General features: G+C 39.6%; 1 protein-coding gene across 1 annotated transcript in view; it reads left to right on the top strand.

Moving 5' to 3' along the window:
* Positions 1–12,297, top strand: part of LOC121315642 (cAMP and cAMP-inhibited cGMP 3',5'-cyclic phosphodiesterase 10A-like) — a 68,569-nt gene extending 56,272 nt beyond the window's left edge. The window contains exons 15-22 of the mRNA XM_041249909.1: positions 1,702–1,785; positions 2,295–2,445; positions 3,512–3,667; positions 5,022–5,194; positions 5,606–5,717; positions 6,033–6,113; positions 6,760–6,848; positions 10,370–12,297. Coding sequence (XP_041105843.1) covers positions 1,702–1,785; positions 2,295–2,445; positions 3,512–3,667; positions 5,022–5,194; positions 5,606–5,717; positions 6,033–6,113; positions 6,760–6,848; positions 10,370–10,484 — 961 coding nt within the window. The 3' untranslated portion in view covers positions 10,485–12,297. The remainder of the gene's footprint in view (positions 1–1,701; positions 1,786–2,294; positions 2,446–3,511; positions 3,668–5,021; positions 5,195–5,605; positions 5,718–6,032; positions 6,114–6,759; positions 6,849–10,369) is intronic.
* Positions 12,298–24,864: the final 12,567 nt, after the last annotated feature.

Below are 24,864 nucleotides of genomic sequence, written 5' to 3'. Positions count from 1 at the left end.
TTTTTTCCCATTCTTCACTGGAAAATTGCTCCAGTTCTGATAAGTTTGTTGGGGATCGTCGATGGACTGCAATCTTGAAGTCTCGCCATACATTTTCGGTTGGATTCAAATCAGGACTTTGACTGGGCCACTCAAGAACATTAATTCTCTTCTTGTTCAACCACTCCAGTGTGGCTTTGGCTTTGTGCTTCAGGTGAATTTCCTTCCCAGTTTCAGAGTCTTGGCTAACTCAAACAGGTTTTCCTCAAGGATTCGCCTGTACTTTGCACCACCCATTCTCCCCTCTATCCTGACAAGCTTCCTAGTATCTGCTGAAGAGAAGCATCCCCATAACATGATGGTGCCAACACCATGCTTGACAGTTGGGATGGTGTTGACTGGGTGATGTGCAGTGCTGGGCTTGCGCCAGATGTAACGCTTGGAATTTAGACCAAAAAGTTCAATTTTTGTGTTGTCTGACCACAAAACCTTTTTCCACATGTCTGCAGTATCATCTACATGCTTTTTTGCAAACTCCATACTTGCTTTAAGATTAAGCTTTTTGAGTAATGGCTTCTTTCTTGCCACCCATCCATACAGGCCAGCTTTGTGTAGAGGCCGACTTGTTGATGTGTGAACACTAACTCCCATCTCAAACACAGAACTTTGCAGATCTCTTGAGGTCATTGTTAGCTTCAGAGTGACATCCCGAACCAGTTTCCTGCTTGCCCAGCTGCTCAGTTTGGGAGGGCGACCTGTTCTGGGTAGTGTCTGGGTGGTATGATGCATCTTCCACTTCTTAATGATGGACTTCACTGTGCTGAGAGGGATAATCAGCATCTTTGACATTTTCTTGTTTCCTTTTCCTGCTCTGTGCCCCTCTACCATTTTACCCATGACCTGTTTCAAAAGCTTCTTAGTCTTCATGGTTGCTTTGTTGGATCACTATGTGAGTTGCAGCTTGAAAGTCTTTATATACCTGAGGGACATTTATCTACAAGTTAAACCACTTTGAGTACACACAGACTGAAAGCATTTAATTAATTTTGTAGCCTTTCAAACAAATCAATTGCATCTGAGCTGATTTAGGACTACAGTAGCAAAGGGGTTGAATACTTATGCAACTGAGATTAATCTGTTTTTCTCTGTAAACGTTACTTGTTTATATTCTATATGCATTGTTTTACTTTATCAGTGTGGAGTAGTTTGTGTAGATTCTACATGCAAAGTGTAAGTTGAAAGCGTCGTGGAGAACATGCATGGGACAACAAAATGTGAAAACTTGCAGAGGCTGTAACTGGTATCAGATATGATTGATTAATACAAGTTTATTGATCAAATGGCCAACCCCGGGTCCTTTACTAGATAATAAAGGCCCTTAAAATACACACAGTAGTAACATGCATTTCCTCCTTGTGAATGACTTCATTCCAGGTCCATTATCACAGACCGGCTTTATGCTTTGCCTGTAGTCTCTCTAGAATTTAAGGACCCCCTCCAATGCCACCTAGCTGTGACAGTAATGCCTGAAAATCACTTTAAAATGTCACTACCACACACAAAGAGGATTCTGCATTTAAACATGTCAGATTAACATCAAGTTACTAGCTTCAGATAATGCCAGTCTCAGTTGTGCTAAACTCTTGCACACAATCTTTAATATAATTGAGGGGGGAGAAACACTCACATTGCAAGTCTCAACTTTCCATTTCTTTCTCCTAGATTTCACTTTGATATCAGCCCTTTTGAGGAACTCTGGCCAGGCATATTTGTCTACATGGTTCACAATGTTTGTGGAAAAAACAGGTTGGGGCTAAAAATATACTTGCTTTTTTATGTCTCTAAAGTAGTAGTAGTAGTAGTGGTGGAAGTATTATTGTTGTTGTCGTTGTTGTTGTTCTTTTGCTGTGCACCCAATTCCTTTGTACTGAATCTTCTGTTCCAAAGACAACCAAACATCCAGTCGTTTTATCATGTCTGATACAAAAAGTAACTTTTTTTTTTTTTTTTTTAAACAATGCATATTAAAAGGTGCATGTCAATATTGTCTGCCTGTGTGCGGAACAGATGCTGTCAATTAAAACCAAACAAACAGCATTACACTCGGCAGTGTCATATCTGTTCATACTGGCAGCATGAGCGACCGAGAGGGTGAGCGTGTTCCCGGGACCTGGCACCATCACCTCGCCTATTAAAAGCCAAATGCAGCCCATCATTTTGACAAAGTGTAGCGAGGATTAACGTTATCTGGGGCATCCCTGATTTAATAGGCTGCCTGTCACTTTCTTCCTGTCGCTATCCATCTCTCTGTCCAGCTTTGAACTTGAGAAGCTTTGCCGATTTACCATGTCAGTAAGGAAGAACTACCGCCGCGTTCCCTATCACAACTGGAAACATGCAGTTGCAGTAGCACACTGCATGTACGTCATTCTGCAGAAGAACGAGGGGCTCTTCACAGAATTGGAGGTATGTGGTTGCTGTACATTTGTAGCTGATTGACATGAGTTTGTCTAAGTTGTAGTAAAGTATGCTAGCAGATGAAGTCCTCAAGAGATGTCATGGGGGTATATTTGTGCAATAACAAAGTATTATACTGTAATTTTAAGCTACAACACTGATCACATATTAGAGAAGGGTTTCCCAATTCCTCAAATTACCTTTTTAACATGTTGTAGACTTTACTACTCTATTAACACTATTTAAATAAATGCATGTGAATGAATGAATGATTTCATCCCTTGATGATTGTGCATTATGTTGGTAGTATGTAGAGGGTGTGTGACAAGCTTGCTACTAGTGAGGAACAGGAAGTTGGCAGATAAATCTAATGTTTTATATCTGTGTACTATATCAAATATTTTTGAAGCCTGCAATGGGTTGAATCTATTGAATTTGTTGCACAAAATAGGAAATGAGAAATTGCATGGTTATCCTGCGTTTTTGAAATTGTCAGTGTATTGTCACAATGGCTTCAAAGTTTCCAGATTGTTTTTTTTTTTTGGTGAAGGAACACTGAAGTAAATCTTTTCTTGAGATTAGGTCATTTTGACTTTAACCAAAGGTGTTGTTCATTCAGAAATATAATGTAGTTTTGATACATCTCCTGTAACCTATAATTTTTCCATGTAATATTTGTTTTTACTTGTGTGTGAATGAGAAGACTATAACTTTATACTGCAGTTCTTGTCAGTTTTAGTGCTTAAAATAAATAAACATATCATAAAATCCATCTGACCTGTTTTCACTGGTCACCACACATTCACAGCCTCACAACGTTGCATTTCACCACTGTGATGGAATTAGTTATTAATCATTACAGCAGTGACAGGAAATGCGTCTTTAAAGTACAACAGCTTTAGCATGGAATGGATAATTTGTTCTCTAAAAGTATGACTATATATTTTAAACACAGAAAAATCACATGTATGAGCATTCTGTTGAACTAAAGATGAGGGTGTTGAACATTGGTGGTTTCTAATGGCAACCTCTTTTTTTCTTCTCCCTTGTTCTTTTGTCTCCTCTCTTCCTCCAGCGAAAAGGACTCTTGGTGGCTTGTTTGTGTCACGACCTGGACCACAGAGGCTACAGTAACAGCTACCTGCAGAAGTTTGATCACCCGCTGGCCGCTCTCTACTCCACCTCCACCATGGAGCAGCATCACTTCTCCCAGACAGTCTCCATCCTGCAGGTAGAGCTAACACTCAAACCACTGCACCCTCGAGCTGTAACGGGTTTTCAGCCAGGTTCATGCCTGTCCTAATATATACTCTACACGCACATCAATTCACGACATATCACAGAGTTTTCCAGTCCATACTGTAAACCCCTTTATATCCACAACCAGCCACCTCTAAGGTTAAATTACATGGGAAGTTTTTTCAAAATAGACACCAAAGGCAAAACTATAAACTGTATTGCATAGTTAGCCGCAATTTGATTTAGCGATTCAACAGGCAAAAAAGTGAACAGGAAAATTAAGAATATATTATATATATATATATATATATATATATATATATATATATAAAATGTGTAAATGTAACAGGCAGTGTCATGTGTTACTGTCGTTATGGTTTCTGTCCAGTCGGTGAGAAGCGATGACGTTAAAAGGTCTAAAAGCAGGGATACAAATGAGCCCAGCTCTTTTGCATTGTGGTTAAGACACTCTGTTGTGGTATGCAGAGTCGCCAGATTGTGCCAGCCTCCACCTTATTTAATCTAAATCAAAATACAAAACTACAGTATGGACCCTAATTCGACCTACATAGGCTAACTTAGGGTAGTGAAAGTGAACTGTCCTCTATTTCCTGCAACTATTGGAGCTTGTGTCTTCCTAATTACATCCATTGGAAGTAGACAGAGTGGTAAGGAGTATCAGTTCATTTCCATTTTGTCCCGGATGGGCACATGGCATTGACTTTGTAGGTTATTTGACCATCCTCTTTACTCGGTGACCTCTCCCAGAAATACGTTGCCATCGTACCTCACAAGAACCCAATCTACTACCAAGAAGACTTCTCTGCAGGAGAAATCATCTTCTTGATTTGGTTGACTGCTGGACTCAGAGGATCTCATCCAGATCTTTATCCTTAATTAGCACCTCCATGAAATGATTGGAATCAGACGTTTCAGCAACAAGCAAAGCATGCTTTCCCCTTGGTTGAATGCTGTGAATTTTTTGTGTATTTGGAATTGTCATGATGCCAGCCCAGTGAGACTCAAGCATGTTCCTCTCCTTCTATTGAGATATACCGGACATTTATTCCTGGAGTTTTCTCCTTAGCTGCTCTGTAGAAGGCAAATGGTGTTGTTGTTTTGACATTTTCCACTACGAACGTACCGCCATACTGATCTCTTCAGTGTTCCGCCGATAAACTAGAGATTGTGGCAAGCAGTTAAGGTGGTAAATATGTTGAGGGTACCATCAGTCCCCCCCCCCCCTTACAACATTTAGACGTCCAGAATTTCCAAAACAAAACATGGACCCTGAGTGCCTCCAAAGTAGAGCTTGTGCTTTTTATTGATCTCTTTCTTTCTCATAGCTGGAAGGGCACAATATTTTCTCCAACCTGACATCAAATGAGTACGAGCAGGTGCTGGAGATCATTCGAAAAGCCATTATCGCCACCGACCTCGCACTGTACTTCGGGAACAGGAAACAGCTGGTAGAGCTACTGAGCTTGAGGGTGCTGGATCTCAACAACCACGTGCACAGGTATGCAGCCCCCTTCGCTGTGGAAACCCGAGGAACCAGCTCAGAGCATTTCCAGTGTCCTTGGCTGCAAAATGAACAACTTTTCTTTCACATGCACAAGGCATAGTTTAGTTTTGAATTAAATTAATTTATTATTGAGTTTTGGTTACCGAAAGGAATGCAAATCAGAGAAGGTCTTTATTCCAGTATAAGATAAGATTACAAATTGCATTAGAACAAAACAATAACCCCACAAACATAGAAATAAAGCTTGTCATCTTTACTTTGTTTGGTTCAGATCTAACCAAGATCTGCTAAAGATTAAAAGTAAAAGCATGTGTTTTATACTGTGAATTTTATACAGAGGTAACAACTTGAAACATATCTACCTAATGTTTTGGGGTTTTTTTTCTGTTTGTTTTGCTTGGAAAGGGATCGTGTGATTGGCTTGATGATGACTGCATGTGACCTGTGCTCTGTCACAAAGTTGTGGCCGGTTACCAAGCTGACTGCCAACGATATATATGCAGAATTCTGGGCTGAGGTATGGTTTGCAAATTTTGGACTGTGGTTGTCTTGTTATACAAAGCAGCAAAGGAAGGCACAACATTCCTAAAAAATATATATATACTTCTATATAAATTTCTTCAGATGCTTGTAAAACATACAAGTGTTATGTACAATCATTGTGAGGTGTTTTCATTGCTGGAGACTAAACAACACTTGTTACTGATTCACAACGCACAATAAGCAAAGCAGTGTTTGGCTTTCCCACGCAGTCAGTGAGCAATGTCTCTACAGTATGCTTCCAGTGCTTGTTTTTTAACTAAGATTTCCCTTTCCTTCCTACTCTGCTCAGGGTGATGAAATGAAGAAGATAGGCATGCAGCCCATTCCTATGATGGACAGGGACAAGAAAGATGAAGTGCCACAGGGTCAGGTAAAGAGCGTTGACGCTGTTGAAAATGTAGAATTCCAGTACTTGTTGTAACAACTACGTGCAGTGTTGTGGTCGATGCAGCTTGATCCCAATATCCATGAGTGTTTCTGTCATCATGCATATTGATTGGCACCTATCAGTGCCACAGTTCACTGCAACAGTAATTTCAGACTCCAGGTAGATCCAGCCAGAAATGCCTTAAAGGGATTGTGCTGTTCATTAGAAACTTAGCTCTTGTTACACTTCAGAGATGTGACACCTGCTGTAGTTAAGCTCTTGCTATGTGATACCAATGTGAGTTCGAATATGCCAGTCGCTGGGGGAAATAATGGAGTTATACTTTTAAATACCAATGTATATCTTTAGAGCCACCCTCTACATGGAGGCTACTATGAACACGTTCTTAAGGGGATCAGATATAGGTTATGGTGACCTACGTACGCATGGCTTGTGACAGATTTGGTTATTGAATGCTATATCTTGGGGTCAACCATGTACATTTGGTGAACTGACAGAAAGATATTCCTCATTATACATGAAACTTTGTGAGGGCAGTTGAGTCAGTGGGTTAATGTATGCTTTGCTTTTGTTAACTTAAACAAATACACTGGTCTGTTTGTTTTATATTCTCTCTTTTGTTTTTAAGGTTGGTTTCTACAATGCTGTTGCAATCCCTTGTTATACTACACTGTCAGAACTATTTCCTGCATCCAGTCCCCTTCTGCAAGCCTGTGGGTATGTTCCAGTGGGGTTTCTCAGTCGTCTTGTTGTTGTTGTTGTTAAATATATATGGATGGAACCAAACACACCCATGCAAACAATTGCATATAATTTCCTGATAACCCCCCCCCCCCCCCCCTCTCTCTCTCTCTCTCTCTCTCTCTATACACCCCATTGCTTCTATTTTGATTTGTTGTGCATATGAAATCAAACCACTGTAACAGAAAATCTTCGAATTTTTTTAGAATAGGCAAATTAGTGATTGTCTAATTTAATTGAGGCTGTGTTGTGTGTGTGTGTGTGTGTGTGTATATATATATTATATATATATACACACACACACACACACTGAACAAAAATATAAATGCAACATCTAAAGTGTTAGTCCCATGTTTCATGAGCTGAAATAAAAGATCCCAGAAATTTTCCATACGCACAAAAAGCTTATTTCTGTCAAATTTTGTGCACAAATTTGGTTACATCCCTGTTAGTGAGCATTTCTCCTTTGCCAAGATAATCCATCCGCCTGACAGGTGAGACATATCAAGAAGCTGATTAAATAACGTGATCATTACATTGTGCTGGGGACAGTAAAAGGCCACTCTAAAATGTGCAGTTTTGTCACACAACACAATGCCACAGATGTCTCAAGTTTTGAGGGAGCGTGCAATTGGCATGCTGACTGCAGGAATGTCCACCAGAGCTGCTGCCAGAGAATTGAATGTTCATTTCTCTACCATAAGCTGCCTCCAATGTTGTTTTAGAGAATTTGGCAGTACGTCCAACCGGCCTCACAACCGCAGACCATGTGTAACCACGCCAGCCCAGGAACTCCACATCCGGCTTCTTCACCTGCAGGATCGTCTGAGACCAGCCACCGGGACAAAGAATTTCTGCACAAACTGTCAGAAACAGTCTCAGGGAAGCTCATCTGTGTGCTCGTCGTCCTCACCAGGGTCTTGACCTGACTGCAGTTCGGCGTCGTAACCGACTTCAGTGGGCAAATGCTCACCTTCGATGGCCACTGGCACGCTGGAGTGCTCTTCACGGATGAATTCCGTTTTTCAACTGTACCGGGCAGAAGGCAGACAGCATGTATAGCGTCGTGTGGGAAGGTGGTTTGCTGATGTCAACGTTGTGAACAGAGTGCCCCATGGTGGCGGTGGGGTTATGGTATGGGCAGGCATAAGCTACGGACAACAAACACAATTGCATTTTATCGATGGCAATTTGAATGCACAGAGATACCGTGACGAGATCCTGAGGCCCATTATCCTGCCATTCATCCGCCACCATCACCTCATGTTTCAGCATGATAATGCACGGCCCCATGTCGCAAGGATCTGTACACAATTCCTGAAAGCTGAAAATGACCCAGTTCTTCCATGGCTTGTATACTCACTAGACATGTCACCCATTGAGCATGCTTGGGATGCTCTGGATCGACGTGTACGACAGCGCGCTCCAGTTCTCGCCAATATCCAGCAACTTCGCACAGCCATTGAAGAGGAGTGGGACAACATTCCACAGGCCACAATCAACAGCCTGATCAACCCTATGCGAAGGAGATGTGTCGTGCTGCATGAGGCAAATGGTGATCAGATACTCACTGGTTTTCTGATCCATGCCCCTACCTTTTTTTTTTAACGTATCTGTGACCAACATATGCATATCTGTATTCCCAGTCACGTGAAATCCATAGATTAGGACCTAATAAATTTATTTCAGTCGACTGATTTCCTTATATGAACTGTAACTCAGTAAAATCTTTTAAATTGTTGCATGTTGCATTTATATTTTTGTTCAGTGTAATATTTATATATATATATATATAGTAGTCAAAATCTAGTTCAGAATGGTTAAAGAAGAATAAAATCCAGGTTCTGGAATGGCCTAGTCTTGCAAAAGAATTGCTGAAATAAATAATTGTAGACATTAGACTATTTCTTGCAACTGTTTTCCTCATCCACAAAAGATTTTCCCTATAATTGTTTGTTTGAGAAAGTTCGGTATGTAAACTTTTGACTACAACTGTGTGTGTGTGTATGTATGTGTATATATAATATAATGTGTATGACTTTGTAGACCCACCTCATGTATTATTGTAGTGTTGAGCAGGTGGAGCCTGCAGAGTTGTAGGGTGACTGGATCACATGACTGGAATGAGAAAATCAATGTAAGCAACAGCAGAGTACATTTGGCTGGACTGGATTTGGAAACAGCTATAAATAAAGGTTAAGAACTGACAAACTCAATGTTAGCACAGCACTTGCTGACACATTTCAAGGGAACAATACATTTAAACTTTGTACAGTAGACATGCTTGTGACTAGGCTTTTATATCAGGAGTAAGCAGCTCTGTTTCTGGATAATGTGAGCAATTAACTGATGTAGTGCGTTGTCACCATGGTTATAACAAAGACCTGGATTGGAAGAGCTATGGTTTGCTTAACCTGGTTTTATATGAAGGTAACCTTTGGGATAGGTTGCCCTGTATTCTCCTACAGCCCTCATTATGTGCTTCTAGCATGTCACTTGCATTATAACCATTGGGATCAGCCTGTTGAAATAGATCAGCAACAGTGGTTTAACAGTACTCAGCAACTGAGATTAAGAGCATTTGGTGAGGTTTATGAAGCTTGTGTTTTGGTATGTGTGGCTGTATTGTATGTAATAGACTGTATGGTCGAGTAACTGACACCGCTGAAAAGCCATCAGTACAAACATGCTGGATGCTATTTAAGAAGAACTGACAACAGGTGGGCGAGCATAATCACAACACTGAGAACGGATGGACTGAGAGGCAGTGGAAAGGAGGACCCAGGAATGCAGTTTGTAGAGGCTTTTGTCCAAGTTAAAACAATGTTACTGTACAAAAAAATGCAGTAGATGCGGAGCAATAGTCATTTAAAGGGTGAAACTACTGTATAAGATACTAGATTTGGTTAAGCTATACCCCTTTGGGATATGTCACAGCTTGACTTTTTATTAGAACATTTTACAGGACTGGTGCATTCCTTATGGTTTGCATCAACCACCCATTTTAGGATGACCCCAGGATAACCATGGGTAGGTATTTGATGCAGTCCTGAAAAATTCCCCTGTTATAAAACTCTCCAGTAACACTTCTGTGGCCTATCCCCTGAGGTATAGGTTGATCAAACTGACTCCTAAGTCATAGTTTATTAAATTGTTAACTAATTTACCTCAAATAAATCTGAAAACCATTTAAAAAAAAATAAAAATAAAACACAATCAATACGATTCTTCTAGCCTTTACTTTGTAACATTGGTAAAGGGGAAAACAGGTAAATCACAATAGATATTTATTTTTAGACATTGTAATATTTGTTTGTTTTTAGTTTGAACAAAAAAAAAGTTTGCATCATATGTACATTTACTTTTGAAAGCCCACAATAATAAGTGTCGTTATTTCCAGTGATTGCCACCTCTACTAAGAATGGGGGTGAATAGTGATGTTGTCCAGTTTTGCAGCTTTGAGAACACGTGATGAAAATCTGTTGTTGCTCTTTTAGGGATAACCTTAGTCAGTGGGAACAGCTGTCTCTCAGAGAGGATGCGTCGGTGTGGATTCCCTCCCAGTCTGTAACCTCGGAATCTGCACAGAGCATTCCTGTGAAAATCGACTAACAGGAGAGTGGGAGCTCCCGTTCTAAATGACAGGCTGTGAACGCAGCGAAACAAGACCCTGACAAGCAAGGTGATTCAAAGAGAGAACGCATTCAAATTCAGTTACCTCACTGGGCGAGTCTTTGGACTGAAGGCATCCCTGGGAATAGTGACATTAGGAGCCATGAAGAAATACAAGACAGTGGCTAACGATCTGATCACCTGAACCATACTGCTCGTGAATATGGCAGATTGGATTCTTTTTTTTTTTTTTTGCGGTCTGCATTTGCTGATGCCTTAATTTGAACCCCTAAACCAAGATAGGTCCTTACTTTTAAGCCTAGCTTTGAGGTTTTAGGGTTAAACTCATTGAAATGGTACTTTTTCACACTGTGTTTGGCAGTGCTAATGGGACGGTTTGTGTATGAGACTGAATGTTTGTGGAAGACTAAACACCCGTCCTGTCTCAAGATTGTAACTGCTATCTAAAGGAAAATATCAAAACAGCACTTGAATAACATACAGTCTGTTCTTGCTACAGATGGCAAAAATAAATAAATAAATAAATAACCATCCAGGTGCAAGACATTTTAAACCGTGTTAGTCCTGGTGAAGCTGCTTGTCACCAGTGTGTCGTACCTAGCGGCAAAGTTTCCAAACATGTTTTTTCTTTTTGTAATTGGGACCATGCACTTTTATTACCTATATCTTTAACATCCATGTTTAAGGTGAAACATGGTATTCCTCAGCACCTGCCCTTGAGGGTATCAGAGTCTTTGGCATGGGTTTTAAGCTCTGATGGGTTAGGTAAATGAAACTGATATCTTAGTAAACCTTTTGCACCAATGTAGCGTAGGCATTTGTTACAGTAAGGTGTCAACTCTGTATTCAGAGGCTTATTATTCAAGGGAACTAGTTATAAGGTGGTATGATCATGGTTCCTATAATACAGTTTCAAGAGCCTGATAAGCTCAGGTTCTGCTTAGGGAGGATATCTTAGTAGCTCCAGTCCTACTCTTCTGCCTGATAAAATCATATAGCTTAAAGGTCATTTTCTTGCCACCCTTTTCATGAAGATAGCCTCTTTATACTACTATTCTGGAACCTATAAGGGACATTATTTGTGTTCCAAAGCGTAATTTAATGCACTGCTTTTTCATGCATGGAATATCAATTATATATAAAGCAAAACAAACTGGAATTTAGTAGCATTGATACCTGCTGTGGAAGCTGTGTGAAGTATCATATATGAAAAAGGCAATGGATTGCTTCACTATGTCAATCTCCTCAGTATAAAGTCATCCCTAACAGTCTCATAGGGCAAGCACTGTTTGGGCCATGGGGTAACAAAGGGGTAAAATGAAAGCTAAACTTTACTGCTGGTAGTCTTGAATATGTACATTTCCTATGTAAGAACAAAGCACTCTGTATATTGGTGCACACATAGAGAACAAATGGGTACAATCATATGTCCAAAGCTTGGGGTAGGCTTTTGTCACATGAAAAAGTGATTCAGGGTAGACTATCCTTGATGAATCCTTGATTCCTACTATTTAAAAAAACAACAACAAAATAACTGATAAAGCTGTAAGATTCTTTTTTTTTTTTTGTATAAAATATATATGCAAGTGCAATAATTTCAAGATGTCTTAACTTCACATTTATAAATTATAAATATTGTATATGTTGCGTGAGTTTTTTTTTTTTTTTTCCCCATGTATTCATTTGCAGTCTTTGTATTTTAAAAAAAACAATACTGGTGTTTGTACTACAGAACATTGAAACCATTTATTATGTTACAGTTGTAAATAAATGCACAAACCAAACCGCCATACTGCTTCTGCATTCATGTGTCTTATTTTATTTACTGTATGCACCTTAGTGACACTTCATTTTTTTGGAAATAAATTTATAAATGAGAAATGTGTAATTTTGGTTGATTCCCTTGAAGCATTAATAAAGTATAATATATTCCACATGTTGGAAAATTACAATATAGCTCATTACCTGTGTTTATTTTATACAGCCTTTTTTGCTCATCTTGCCAATAATTTTGGAGGTGCCTGTATATATGTGTGTGTGTGTGTGTATATAAAATAGATGGGCTTCAGTGAGTTAAAGGAAAATAATTCCATCTAGGGTTTCTGTGACGTCATAAATTACGAGACCAAATTCGCCCATAAATTACAGCATCACGCACCATCCCTTCTATTTGTGAATTCACCTCGTCAGCCCGTAAAGTTAACAATTCCTTAACTTATTCCAGACTCCACTTACTACCTCGTTCTTTATCAGCCATTGTATTTGGAAAAAAATAACACTGACAACAAAAATACCCAACACGTCAGGCATACAGTCACGTGGGATGTTGCCTTTCAATCCACGCCCACTGTAGCACTTCAGTGTCTGTGTCATAACAAATAGTGCCTCCCCATATGATCGTATTTTGCTAAATGCGCATGCGCAGAACTTTAAAGTGATGCACAGAGCGGAAGACCAGGGGCGGCTGTATTGTAGTATTTCTCTGGAAAATGAATAGACTGATCTTTAGATCTGTGCTACTTTTGCGTTTTTTAAATTATGCATTCAGTTGGAAGGTTTTAAAAAAATAAGTAAATAAAAACAGACTACCTCTAATTTTCTCAGAGATACCTTCTCCCTCTCCAACGTGTCGAGAGGTACACACACACACACACACACGTTACATTAGGGCGTCTGTTTTCTGTTTTGTCTGACTTTTCGGCTCTCCTTTACAAATTAATTTCACAATTAACACATTTCTCAGTTTTAATTCAGAAACCAAAACCCATTAAACAGTGCTCAGAGTCATTTTAAAAGGAAAGTAGTTAAACAGGACGAAAACACAAAATCAGACGCCCTTAATATATATTATTCAATGCTACTTAGCAGTTTGAAGCCATTAGTTTGTCAGATCACACTTAGAAATGAAAACTGATTTGAAGCATTTTAATAGTTAAGACTAAATCGTTTGAGGTATAAAACTAACATAGTTTCATAAAGGTAGGTTTATGGTGCACCTCTCGACTTATGGCAGCACTATCATACAGGTAGACAGGATCGGATGGGTTTATTTTATCTTATAATGCCTCCAGGAGGCACTATCATACAGGTAGACAGGATTGGATGAGTTTATTCTATCTTATGCCTCCAGGAGGCACTATCATACGGGTAGACAGGATCGGATGAGTTTATTCTATCTTATCCCTCCGGGAGGCACTATCGGTTACGACATCGGCATTACATTTCACACAGGAGTTAAGACAGTTCAGTGCCTTTCTCGAGCCGAATTCTGCCCTTAGTTGAATTACGCACTACTTTGAGATATGTGAACTTTTGGTATTACAAATTAAATGTACCTTCACAAAACGGTATACAAAAACGTAAAAAATTCGAAATAACTCATGAATGGCCTCACATTACATTCTTTAAAATGGACCGGGTGACTTTTTTTTTTTTTTTTAAATATTGTAACGTTTTACCAGGAGGCAGAAAACAGGAGAGACACACTTTTTCCTTTTCAAATGCTTTCAAATACTTTTTCTGGTCCCTCTCACTCTCCGGTACTCAGGCTGTGCTCCCTGGCTCCTGGGCAGGCAGCACCTCCCTCTCTCCGATGCTGGGTTCCCGGGCTTACTTCCCTGGCTTGCTTCCGAGAATGGCTGCCCCTCCTCCTCTTTTGCTTCGGGGCTGGCAGTACCTCTTCCTCCTGGAAAGGTCAGTGTACCACCTTGTGCCCGAACTCCCCGCAGGCAAAGCACCAGCCTTGGTCCTCCAGGCCACCAAGGAGATCCTCCAGACTGCCATCCCACCAGGTCTAGAATGGGTTGGGGTTACAGTGGATCCACTGTTCCATTTCAGGAGAGACACGCTTGTTGCTTTTCAAATCATTTCTCCTTATTTAACAATAAAGAGACCAATCACAGGGGAGACACAAACCATGCACTACAAGACTGACACAGACAGACAGGACCAATTATTGGGAAGACACAGAACATGCTCACGTGCAGGCCAGGATCATAGAGACACAGAGGTAAACAAAACAAGTGGCAGGAAATAGAGCGGGAATGGAACACAATTACAGCGGGAATTACAGTACAGAAACACAGTGGAAATATAGCACAAAAACACAAATGCATGGATTGCTATATTGCCCCCAACTTAGTCTCTTTTTGTCCCCCAAAAAAGTCCACAGGGCGCATTTGAGTACATGGCCGTAATTGGCAACCTCCCCTCATGTCCAGCTTTTCCCCTCTGGATTCTTATGGGTGGGTTGGTGGGCAGTGCTGTGATGGAGGCGATCTCCTTTCCTCCTTCTACTGTGGTGATCCTGGGTCTTCTGTCAGGGGCGCCCATTTAACTGCTCTGATGACCCCTGAGCTCCTGAAAGGGGGTGCCCATTTAACCCCCCTCTACCCTCTAAACCAGAGTGATTCTTGCCCTGTCAGGGCTCTCTTACAGAGGATGGCAGAGCTGACAGCAGCAATGCCAACCATGGCACGGGGCAATCCGGCAACGGAAATGCTGGCTTCTCCAGACATGCAGCTAGCAGTGGCAACGGCGCTGACCACACCAGCTGTGGCCACCCTGGTAACGGTGCAGGGCACTCCAGCAGTGACTATGCTGGTAGTGGTGGCAGTACTGCAGGCGACTCTGGTGGTGGAAATGCTGTCGGTGGCATGGCGCACTTCAGCAGTGGCAATGCTGGCAATAGTAACGCTGGTGTTTGCGCGGGGCCCTCAGGTGCTGGGCAGTCAGGCAGCGACGCTTGGCACTCCAGTGCTGGCACTGGGCACTAGAGGTCGGCACTCAGGAGGCGGCGCTGAGCAATCAGGCGGCGGTGGTGCCGGTAGCGGCAATGCTGGCATCAGTGTTGGGCACTCCGGTGCTTGCGGTGGGCAGTCAGGCCATGGTGGCGGTGCTGGCAGCGATCGCAGCTCCTGCTCTTTGCTCACATCCTTTGCAGGAGCCCTTGAAAGAGCTGGCACTTGCCAGGAGATAGGGGGTTGTACTGCCGGCTGTCGCTGCTCGTGCTCTCTGCTCACACCCTTTGCAGGAGCCCTTGAAAGGGTTGCCGCTTGCGGTGGCGATTATGCATCAAACTGCTACTGGCACTTCAGTTACTGTGGTGCAATATTTCACTTTAATAAAGACTATGGCTTGCTACTAATACTGTACTCATATTACACATGTAGTGTATGGAAAAGGGAGAATGATGTATACGTTTAGAGGACTTTAAATGCGTCTAGCTTTCATTTTAGTCTCTAAACAAATATTTCAAAATTGCTGCTTCACGTTTCATTGCTTACACATATATAGTTTTGTGGTTCTGTTTGAAAATCCAGGGCTTTGGTCATATCTCTTTTATAAAAAAAAATAAAAAAAAAATAATGAAAGAAAAGCTTTATAATGAAAAGCCCAAGAGCAACTGAACATAATCAGAATATATTTGCGAAATGCTAAGTATTTGACCCTTGCACTTTCCTAAAAAAACAAATCAGACATCTTCTCATTGTTCCCGGTGTCATTGTCATTTTCATTGTTAAAATCTAACCATATTAATAGAAACATTTTGTATATACGTGTACAAAAACATTTAAGATACTCTAGGACACTCAACGCAAAGGTTCAAAAAAAGACCGTGTTTTTGCACCCGTTCAACATAACAATCCGTGGCAAGTTTGGTATATAAATTAGGGACCATTTGACGGTTTGTTATTTATCAATCCTGGTTGTCTTCCAACAACTAGCAATGACTTTATGTTTCAAAGCGTGATCTGGGCGCAATTAAATAAACAAAACTTCTCAAATTTACGTGAACTTAGTGTTTGTTTAATTCATAATGCCACAACGGTGTGTATATATATATATATATATATATATATATATATATATATATATATATATATATATATATATATATATATATATATATACACACACACACACACTTAACTTTGCAAATGTGCTACCTGTTTTATTAATTCTGTCTAGGCTTAGCAATTAAGAGAATAAAAAAAAACCTCAGATAATTCCATCTGTGTGTTATTTCTCAATTTATAATACTGTTGCAAAGCAAGCTGTTACTCTTTCAGTGATGTTATTGTAATTTGATAGTGCGCTGTGATGTGTTCATTTCTGGCTGTGTTTATTATGATGAGGCCTAATCTAAGGCTTGCAGCTTAGGCAACAATAAAACCAAAAACAAAACAGAGGACACTATGAGTAAATCGAAACCTAAACAGCGCTGTCCTTTGCGGATAACCTATTGGTGTGCTCTGTGACAGCCTCCACTTATAAAAATATACATTTGAAATACATATTTGAAAAGAAGCCACTTTTTTTAACCCCTTAAGGTGCACAAGTAATTGAGCGGTCGTTCAAACAGTTTCTTCTTAAACATACATTTGAAAGCGACTCAAGTATTACAAGGAAACCGATAATCTGATTGACCAGATCCAGCCTGTCAGTACATTTTAAACCGGTTTGTGCATATCATTACAACAATATTTTTTTATTTATGAGACAGAGTCTGTCCCTGTACCTTAAAGGGTTAGGGGTATTTAAACCCAATCTGCTACTCATCCCCAGTTAAACACGTTAATTCACTGGTGGTTTTTTGTTCTGGTTCCTCATTTCAGGCTGCCTGTCTGTTTTCTGATGACAGCTCGTGGTTATATTGTCTTCCTTGTAGATTTACACATGAACAAATACTACACAATAGTTTAGTCTGTGATAACTGTTACTGACAGCACATTTCAGACAGAGAGTATGGGTATTGGTGCCAGTAGAAACACAATGTCTCTGAATTAATAATCTTTCAGTTTGCATATCACATTCATAACTTAAAAAATCTGGTGGTTTTCACAAGAGAGCATGTCCTTTTTCTTAGTTTTTGAATACAATTGTACAGACTGACTCACCCAGAGTTTGCAATAGATACTGTAATTATGTCATCAGATGAGTTTTAACTTGCTGTAAGCGCCATCTAGTGCAACATAGTGGTACAGCACAACCATTTGTCATGATAAAGCACATCCACAGGCCATGTAAATACATTAGGCGACTGTCAAAGCACCCAGTGAGTTGTGCCCATCAACACAGGTGCATCATTTAGGATACACTGCAGACTCCTTGTCAATATCTGGTTTCACTGATAATTAGTTCCGCTATAAGGATCTGTTGCAAAGGTACATCACTGTCCTTAATATGGTAACTAAGCACTGAGCCTTGGAGCAACAACTAAAAGGAAATCCCAGAAAGCTTCTATTTAAAAACAACAACCAACTTCTCTGTTAAAGAGTCTACAACTATTATTAATTAGTTTTGAATTTCAAATTTTTTTCCAAACAATTTTTTCTGAGATTGTCAAGTGGGAAGTTTTCCGGCTGGCAGTCTGCAGGATGTTTGTCATGAAATCTTGTATGACACTGTAGTGAATGGAAGTGAATTTATTCCGATACGTGAAAAATCTACAACCTGGTGAGATTTGTGAGTATGTACCTGAAAGCAACCCACAACCAAATGCTACTTTGGTGTGAATACAACACTGGATATTGTTTTCTGTGTTATTTGGTCCATCGTGACTGCTTTGTATATATTTGACAGTTTCATGGTGTTATACTATATATGTAACACACCTGTTGTATATGTCAGGAAGGTTGATGCCCCATTGAATTTTAGGGCTGCCAATATGAAGTGCTTTCACCTGCTTGACTTTCATCCCGTAAGCAGCACAGAGCTTTCTATTGAAAGGCACTGGCAGTGTCTGGTGTGAAAACTCCACCACAGATCCTTAAGTTTGTTGAGGCTTTAGTGGCTTGTGTCATGTTTGGGGTTGTAGGATAAGAAAGGCTCCACAAACAGAAGCCACCCAGTGGAGCATGTCTGTCTTCTGTTTCTGTTTCTTTGTGCCAGTCATCATTCTAATTCTAGAATCAACTGGACTGTCATCAAAAATTCCCTTCCCTTCCCAACACTCACAACGGCCTTTTCCAACCTGGCCGTACTTCTGTACCTCGCAGCCACGGTGCTGTAGTGGCCAGTGTACTTGATTAGAAATTGTCCATACATTTTTTTTTTTTTTTCAAAGATAATATTTCTGTTACTTTCATCTCCTGCCTAAACGGTGTTCTGTATACTGTTTATGCTGTCTTGTCAATCTTAAAGTGCTAAAGAGGTTGTACTGTTTAAGAATGTTATATTATTCACCTGTTAAAAGTAAACAGAAATGTACCTAATAATCTGTACTCTTGCCAAAGTGAAATAGAAACAGAAGTCTATTTCTATTATTGCAATTATTATTATTATTATTATTATTATTATTATTATTATACATCCAATCTCATTGTTTCCCTTGATTTGTATTTTAATGATAAGGGTACCTTTGTAAACTTCAAAATTCCCAGACTTACAATAGTTTTGTATGAGGCAACAATGACAGTTTTTTTTGTCATGTGTGTGTGTTTTTTTATTTTATTTTAAATAAATAGATGACAATGTTTTAAATTTAAATTAAATACCTAGATTGTGGTGCATCCCTGTGTTTTTGACAGCTTTCCTATTTAAAACAGGATCCTAAATGTGAAAGGTTAACCGTGCCCACACCACCGCTAACTCACCACACGCACACCCTGCTGACTCTTCAGCTTCACACACTTTCTATAATACATGGGTTTAAAGGTACTTTAGTTGTTTGGTGCTATTTTAGTTTTTTGAAGCCTGAAACACAAAACATGAACGTATAGTACCTGGCAATTGAAACAGTGTGTATTAAACACATATTTGAAAAGAACATTAGCAGATTCTGTAATTAAAAATCTCTGAAGGGTGCAGCCTGCAGAATTTTCTGGGCTTTACCAGTCAACCCTTACACCCCCTGGTCAGAAACGTTAATAGTAGGGAATTATTATGTCCTTCTAAACGTCCACTGCGGATTCACAGCGGAGGACAACACAGATCCGGCGGCTCCAACGCAGACCCACGGGTGCCCTATAGGCCACAGGAATCGCTGATGCACGGTGAGCCGTGGATTAACCTGCGACTGGAACTTGCGATCCCCATACTATGAATACAGAATGAGCTTCGAGCATCGCAAGGTTGACATTTAAAAAACATAAGTTAATACACATAATGTAGTGTTTGTACAGATACTTAAATAATGAATTCACTGGCACTTGACTTGAGGCAGTGTGGTCCCCAGTTCAAATCCCACCTTTGCCACTGACGGTCACTGGTTCAAATCCCACCTCTCCCACTGACCGACTGACTCACTGTGTCACCCTGAGCAAGTCACTTAACCTTGTGCTCCATCCTGCAGATGAGTTGTTAAATCAATGTCTTATTGTAAGTGACTGCATATAATGCAGTTCACAGCCTACCTCTGTAAAGTGCTTTGTGGTGGTGGTCCACTATGAAAGGCGCTATAGAAAGACATTATTATTATTGACTTGTTTATTGCCTTATCGTGGCCTGCTTTTATGACGTGTCGTTATCAACATGTGTAATTCCACCATCACCACCGATTGTGAAATTGCATTGACGGGGTACACTTAGCCCACACTCAAAAACACAGAATTGCATTGACGGGGTACACTTAGCCCACACACTCAAAAACACAGAATTCCACCAAATGTATCATGCTTGAACTTTGTTATATTAATATTTAATTAAAAAAAAAAAAAAAAAAAAAAAAAAAACTTATTTACAGAAATACAGTAAAACAAATTCGAGCTGTACTAATGCACACAACTAGGACAGATTACTTTTTAAGCATTTATATAATTTATAAAGGCATCGGATCACGAAGTGATTTCAGAGCGCTGTACAATGTCCTAAACACAGTCTTACATATCAGCCGGTCCAGAATTTATGCAACACATATAAAAGGAAATATTAAATAAAATAAGCACAAAACCTACACACAAACATAAAGATATCGAACTAGAACTTAAGACTTCCAGTAAACTGTAGGAAAAAAAAAAACTATCTTTAAACAGAATATATTTGGCAAATCATATTTTTTTAAAAGCTTATTTTTTCCCGTTCAACAGAACTAATTGAACTAAACGATGTTACTCCATCATTCACCTTACCTCATTTACAATTACTAACACCATTTATTTCTCCAGGCGCAATTGCATTCCACGCCACGTTATATGCGATTTTACACCTAACTCCTAAACTCTGCATCGTACACACGGGAGGAGTCATACGAAAAACGTTGCAAAGATTGTTACCAACATTTTACTTGCCTTGTGATTTTCTCAAGCAAATGAATTTCCCGGCTGTGCCGTCTCGTTGGTTTGTAGTAGCGTAGATTAATGCAGTGGCCTTTCTCAATTCAGGAGTACAGCAGGACATCTTTCGATTCTCCCCTCCTTGCAGCGTCGCCTTAGAAGCTTGTCCATCTTTGCAGGCCCAGCTGTGTTTGATATAAGAGAGGGGAGAAAAGCATGCAAGTGGGTGATCAGTTGAAGCGTGAAGTGAGTATTTATTTAGCTCGCTCTTTGAAAGTCTCAGAAAACAGGCAGTCTCTTCCCAAATTCCGGTCCACGATTGGGAAGTTTGAGTTGACCTGTCCCTCTATTCATAGCTCCTCCCATTTTCTCCAGATAAAGAGTTTCACTGCTTCATCGACCTTCATCCACCAGAGGTCACTGTTACTCCTTATTTGAATGATAACCTTGCTCGACACCAAGTCTTTGAAGCACCGTCTAAAGGAGACACATTGTCTTCCAGTTGAACTGTTTATTCATAACAATAAAACTAGCTGGTTCACACAGCTGGAAGTCCAATCACGATTACTTTTTTTATTAATGAAAGCCACAAGAACAGGTTTTAGCTTACATAGTTATATCCTGTTTTCCTTTGAAGCTTGGTGGTCAGTGGAGTCCAAGCCAAATGGCTTTTGAATGGAGATTTCGCCAGAAACCCAGGTCTGGATGAAAGCAATATAATTAGGGCTTGAACTTTTCAGTTTTTATTTTCCAAATCCCTACCTCACATTTAGTGTTAATTAGTAGTTGTTAAGCTGTCTTTGCATCCTACTAAAGATAAAACCACTAATTAAAGACTAGGTTTAAGATATATATTTTTCTTTGTTACTAATTAAGGAGATTTTAAATGATGGACTTGCTATCAATCAGTATACACTCTGTACTGGGTATTTTATACTGAAAAGAAAATCTGTCAGGACAATTTCTTCTTCTTCTTCTTCTTCTTCTTCTTCTTCTTCTTCTTCTTCTTCTTCTTCTTCTTCTTCTTCTTCTTCTTTAAATGCTGATTAAATATCTTATTAACAACCAAGACTTAAGAGGTAATCCATTGTGGCCCTTTAATTTATCTTCTAGTTTTATTTTTCCAGATTGCTGTTTAATCATGAGTGTGACAGAGAATGAAAAGAAGCAGCATTCTGCTCTCCTGAACGAGAGTCTCTGGGAGCTGTTGCATGCACTGGTCAAAGGCCACAAGCTTGACATCTCTGCTTACAGATCAGGCCACTTAAATCATGCCAACCTCCTTAGAAGGAAAGCAGTCCTCCCCAGAAACAGGTCTCCAAGGCAGTGATGAGGAAAATGATGGATGCCTAGGCTGACTTCACCATAAACACCACTTTGATTATGGATCAGCCCAGTGCTGCATCCCCATTGTTTAGATACCCTCATCCCAAAGAGCCTATGAAGTCTCCCTTGACACAGATTGGAAATGCCATTTAAAAAGACAGGCAAGAGCTCTAGCCGGTGGAGGCACGGAGAGTCCTCAAGGAGGTGAAACCCACTGATCTATTGATTTTAAACCCTCAACCAGTCAGATATGACTGGCAAAAGACAGAGTGTGTCCAGAACCAGTATTGGATCACGCAGGCCTATTTCAGTGGCCTGACGAGAAAAGATCAGTTCAACATGCTGTTGGACTTTGAAAGGGGATTTCTGAGGACTGCCAGAAATTGGTTCAGGTAAGGAAGAATGCATGGAAAGTCTTTAGCTAAAGATGCTGTTATTTATTGTCTAAACTCCAGAAGAGGGGGGCAAAACTGATTTCAACACTATATTATTGCATATTGTGTTGTTCCTTACAAAAATAAATGAGTAGAGGGAAACATAAATCAATTAATTCTTGCGATATGAAGTGCCCACATACAGCTATGGTCAAAAGTTTTGCATCATGCTATAAAATGAATACATTTTGCTTCATAAAGTTGAATGAATTTTAAAATGTGATATTTTGAAATCTAACATGAAATACTGTATTACAATTAAAGCTTCCGGTAGACTTTTTCGATACCATTTTGTAGTTTTTGTTTGATCAGGGTGTTAAATAAAAGATCTAAATGATGTTCAAATATTTTTTTTTTATGTCTCAATCCTAATTCTAGATGATGCAAAACTTATGGCCATAGCTGTACACATTATACCATGTCAGTTTTGAAGAAACAGAAAAGTATTCTGCTAACCTTCTTTATCGCAAGTTATTGAACATATCATTATATAATTTGGGGTACTTGATCCGACCATCTCTCTCTCCGTGTCATTTTAGTTTTGCATATGTGTACCGAATTGAAACATGAAAACAAGGTTTTCTTATTCATGGGCTCTTTACTAATCGTTTAAACAGTGGTACTGCCATCCATTTTTGGTGCAATGTTAGTAACACAAACCATTGAGAAAGATATTATAAATAAGAGTCCTTCAAACTATACATTGCTGGGTCTAGCTATGACCTAATAATAATACTGGTATTGCTTTTGTGTTACACAATACATGTAATATATAGAACATGTTACCAGTTTGACATATCCTGAGCTGCAGTGGCTAGCTGTTCATTTGTCATTCTAGAACAATATTTGTGTCAGTGTTCCAGTTCTCATAAGAAATGTGACCAAGTGTTTTTGTTTTGTTTACTATACAGAGCATGAGCTGTACTCTGAGTCAGTCCTTGACAACCAGCCTGCAGTTAAATACAAGGTACTTTTTAAAAATACATTTCATGCAATAAAAAAAAAAAAGTTAAATACATAAACATTTCTTCAGTTTGTTGAAAATATTTTATATGTGCCCATATGATTTGATTCATTGCCCTGTGTTTGCATCACAGTGGATTGTATGTGTTGTTTTCAGTTTTGAAGTTGCTGCTGGATCAAGTTTGAGGACTGGAGAAGACAGCTGTTATGACACAGGAAGAAAGATGTTTTATCACCTTGAAATAGAGAATGATTACAGTTCTTAAAAATCTCAAGCTATCATTAAACACCTTTACAAAATACAGTATGTGCTGCATACCTGACCTAATTAGCGAGAGCTCTCAATCCAGCTCAGTTCTAACACAAATGAAAATTTGTTAATGCCTTTGACAATTCAGTGATTAAGTGCTTTATGTTTTCTTGGATTACAAAATATAAATGTATTACATTAGCAGTAATTTTGATTCTGTGACAGAGTGAGGTGTCCTCAGTGTCAAAATAAATATAAACGTGTTGTTTTTGGTGTACTTTGACAGGGAGAGGGTTCAAATTCCCTATTCCTGGATAAATATGGGGGCAGGTTAAATTGGAGATGAGAGAGGGCTCCTCAGTTTAACCAAGGTAGTTACCTGTGCCCTCCTGCCTGGTCACTGAACTAGCTTTAGCTTGGGTGTTTTGTTGGTGCTACTCTCGTAGCCTTAAAGGGATAGAACTTCAAATGTAAATATTGGATTTCAGATGAGGAGATGAATTGGACAATTAAACATTTAAAGACCTGGCTGGAACAGAGCACTGGACTTCAATGGATTTAAATAGCAACTGTTTTTAAGAATCATAAACATAAACATTGTCCATGTGAAATCCTGCTTGGAATTTGCAAAAAGGCATGTGGGAGACTCTGAAAAGATGAGGCAAAAAATTCTGTGGTCTGATGAAACAAAAACTGAACTATTTGGTCTAAATGCAAAGCGTTATGTCTGGTACAAACCCAACACAGCACATCACCCAGAAACACCATCCCTACTGTGAAGCATAATGGTGGCAGAATCATGCTATGGGTATGCTTTTCCTCGGCAAGAACTGGGAAGCTTGTCTGGGTAGAGGGCAAAATGGATGGAGCTAAATACAAGCAAATCCTTGAGGAAAACCTGCTTCATTCTGCAAAAGACCTAAGATTGGGACAGAGATTCACCTTTCAGCAGGACAGTGATCCCAAGCACACAGCCAAAGCGACACTGGAGTGGCTTGAAAACAAGAAAGTGAATGTCCTAGACTGGCCAAGTCAAAGCCCAGACTCTAATCTGATAGAGAATCTGTGGCAAGACTTAAAGATTGCTGTCCACCAATGATCCCTATCCAACTTGACAGAGCTTGAACAATTTTACCAAGAAGAATGGATGAATATTGCATGATCCAGGTATA

This window comes from Polyodon spathula, chromosome 5 (assembly GCF_017654505.1).
Source record: "Polyodon spathula isolate WHYD16114869_AA chromosome 5, ASM1765450v1, whole genome shotgun sequence".
Classification (NCBI taxonomy): Eukaryota; Metazoa; Chordata; class Actinopteri; order Acipenseriformes; family Polyodontidae; genus Polyodon; species Polyodon spathula.
The sequence above is the reverse complement of the archived record's forward strand: the minus strand, read 5'-3'. Positions and strand labels throughout refer to the sequence as shown.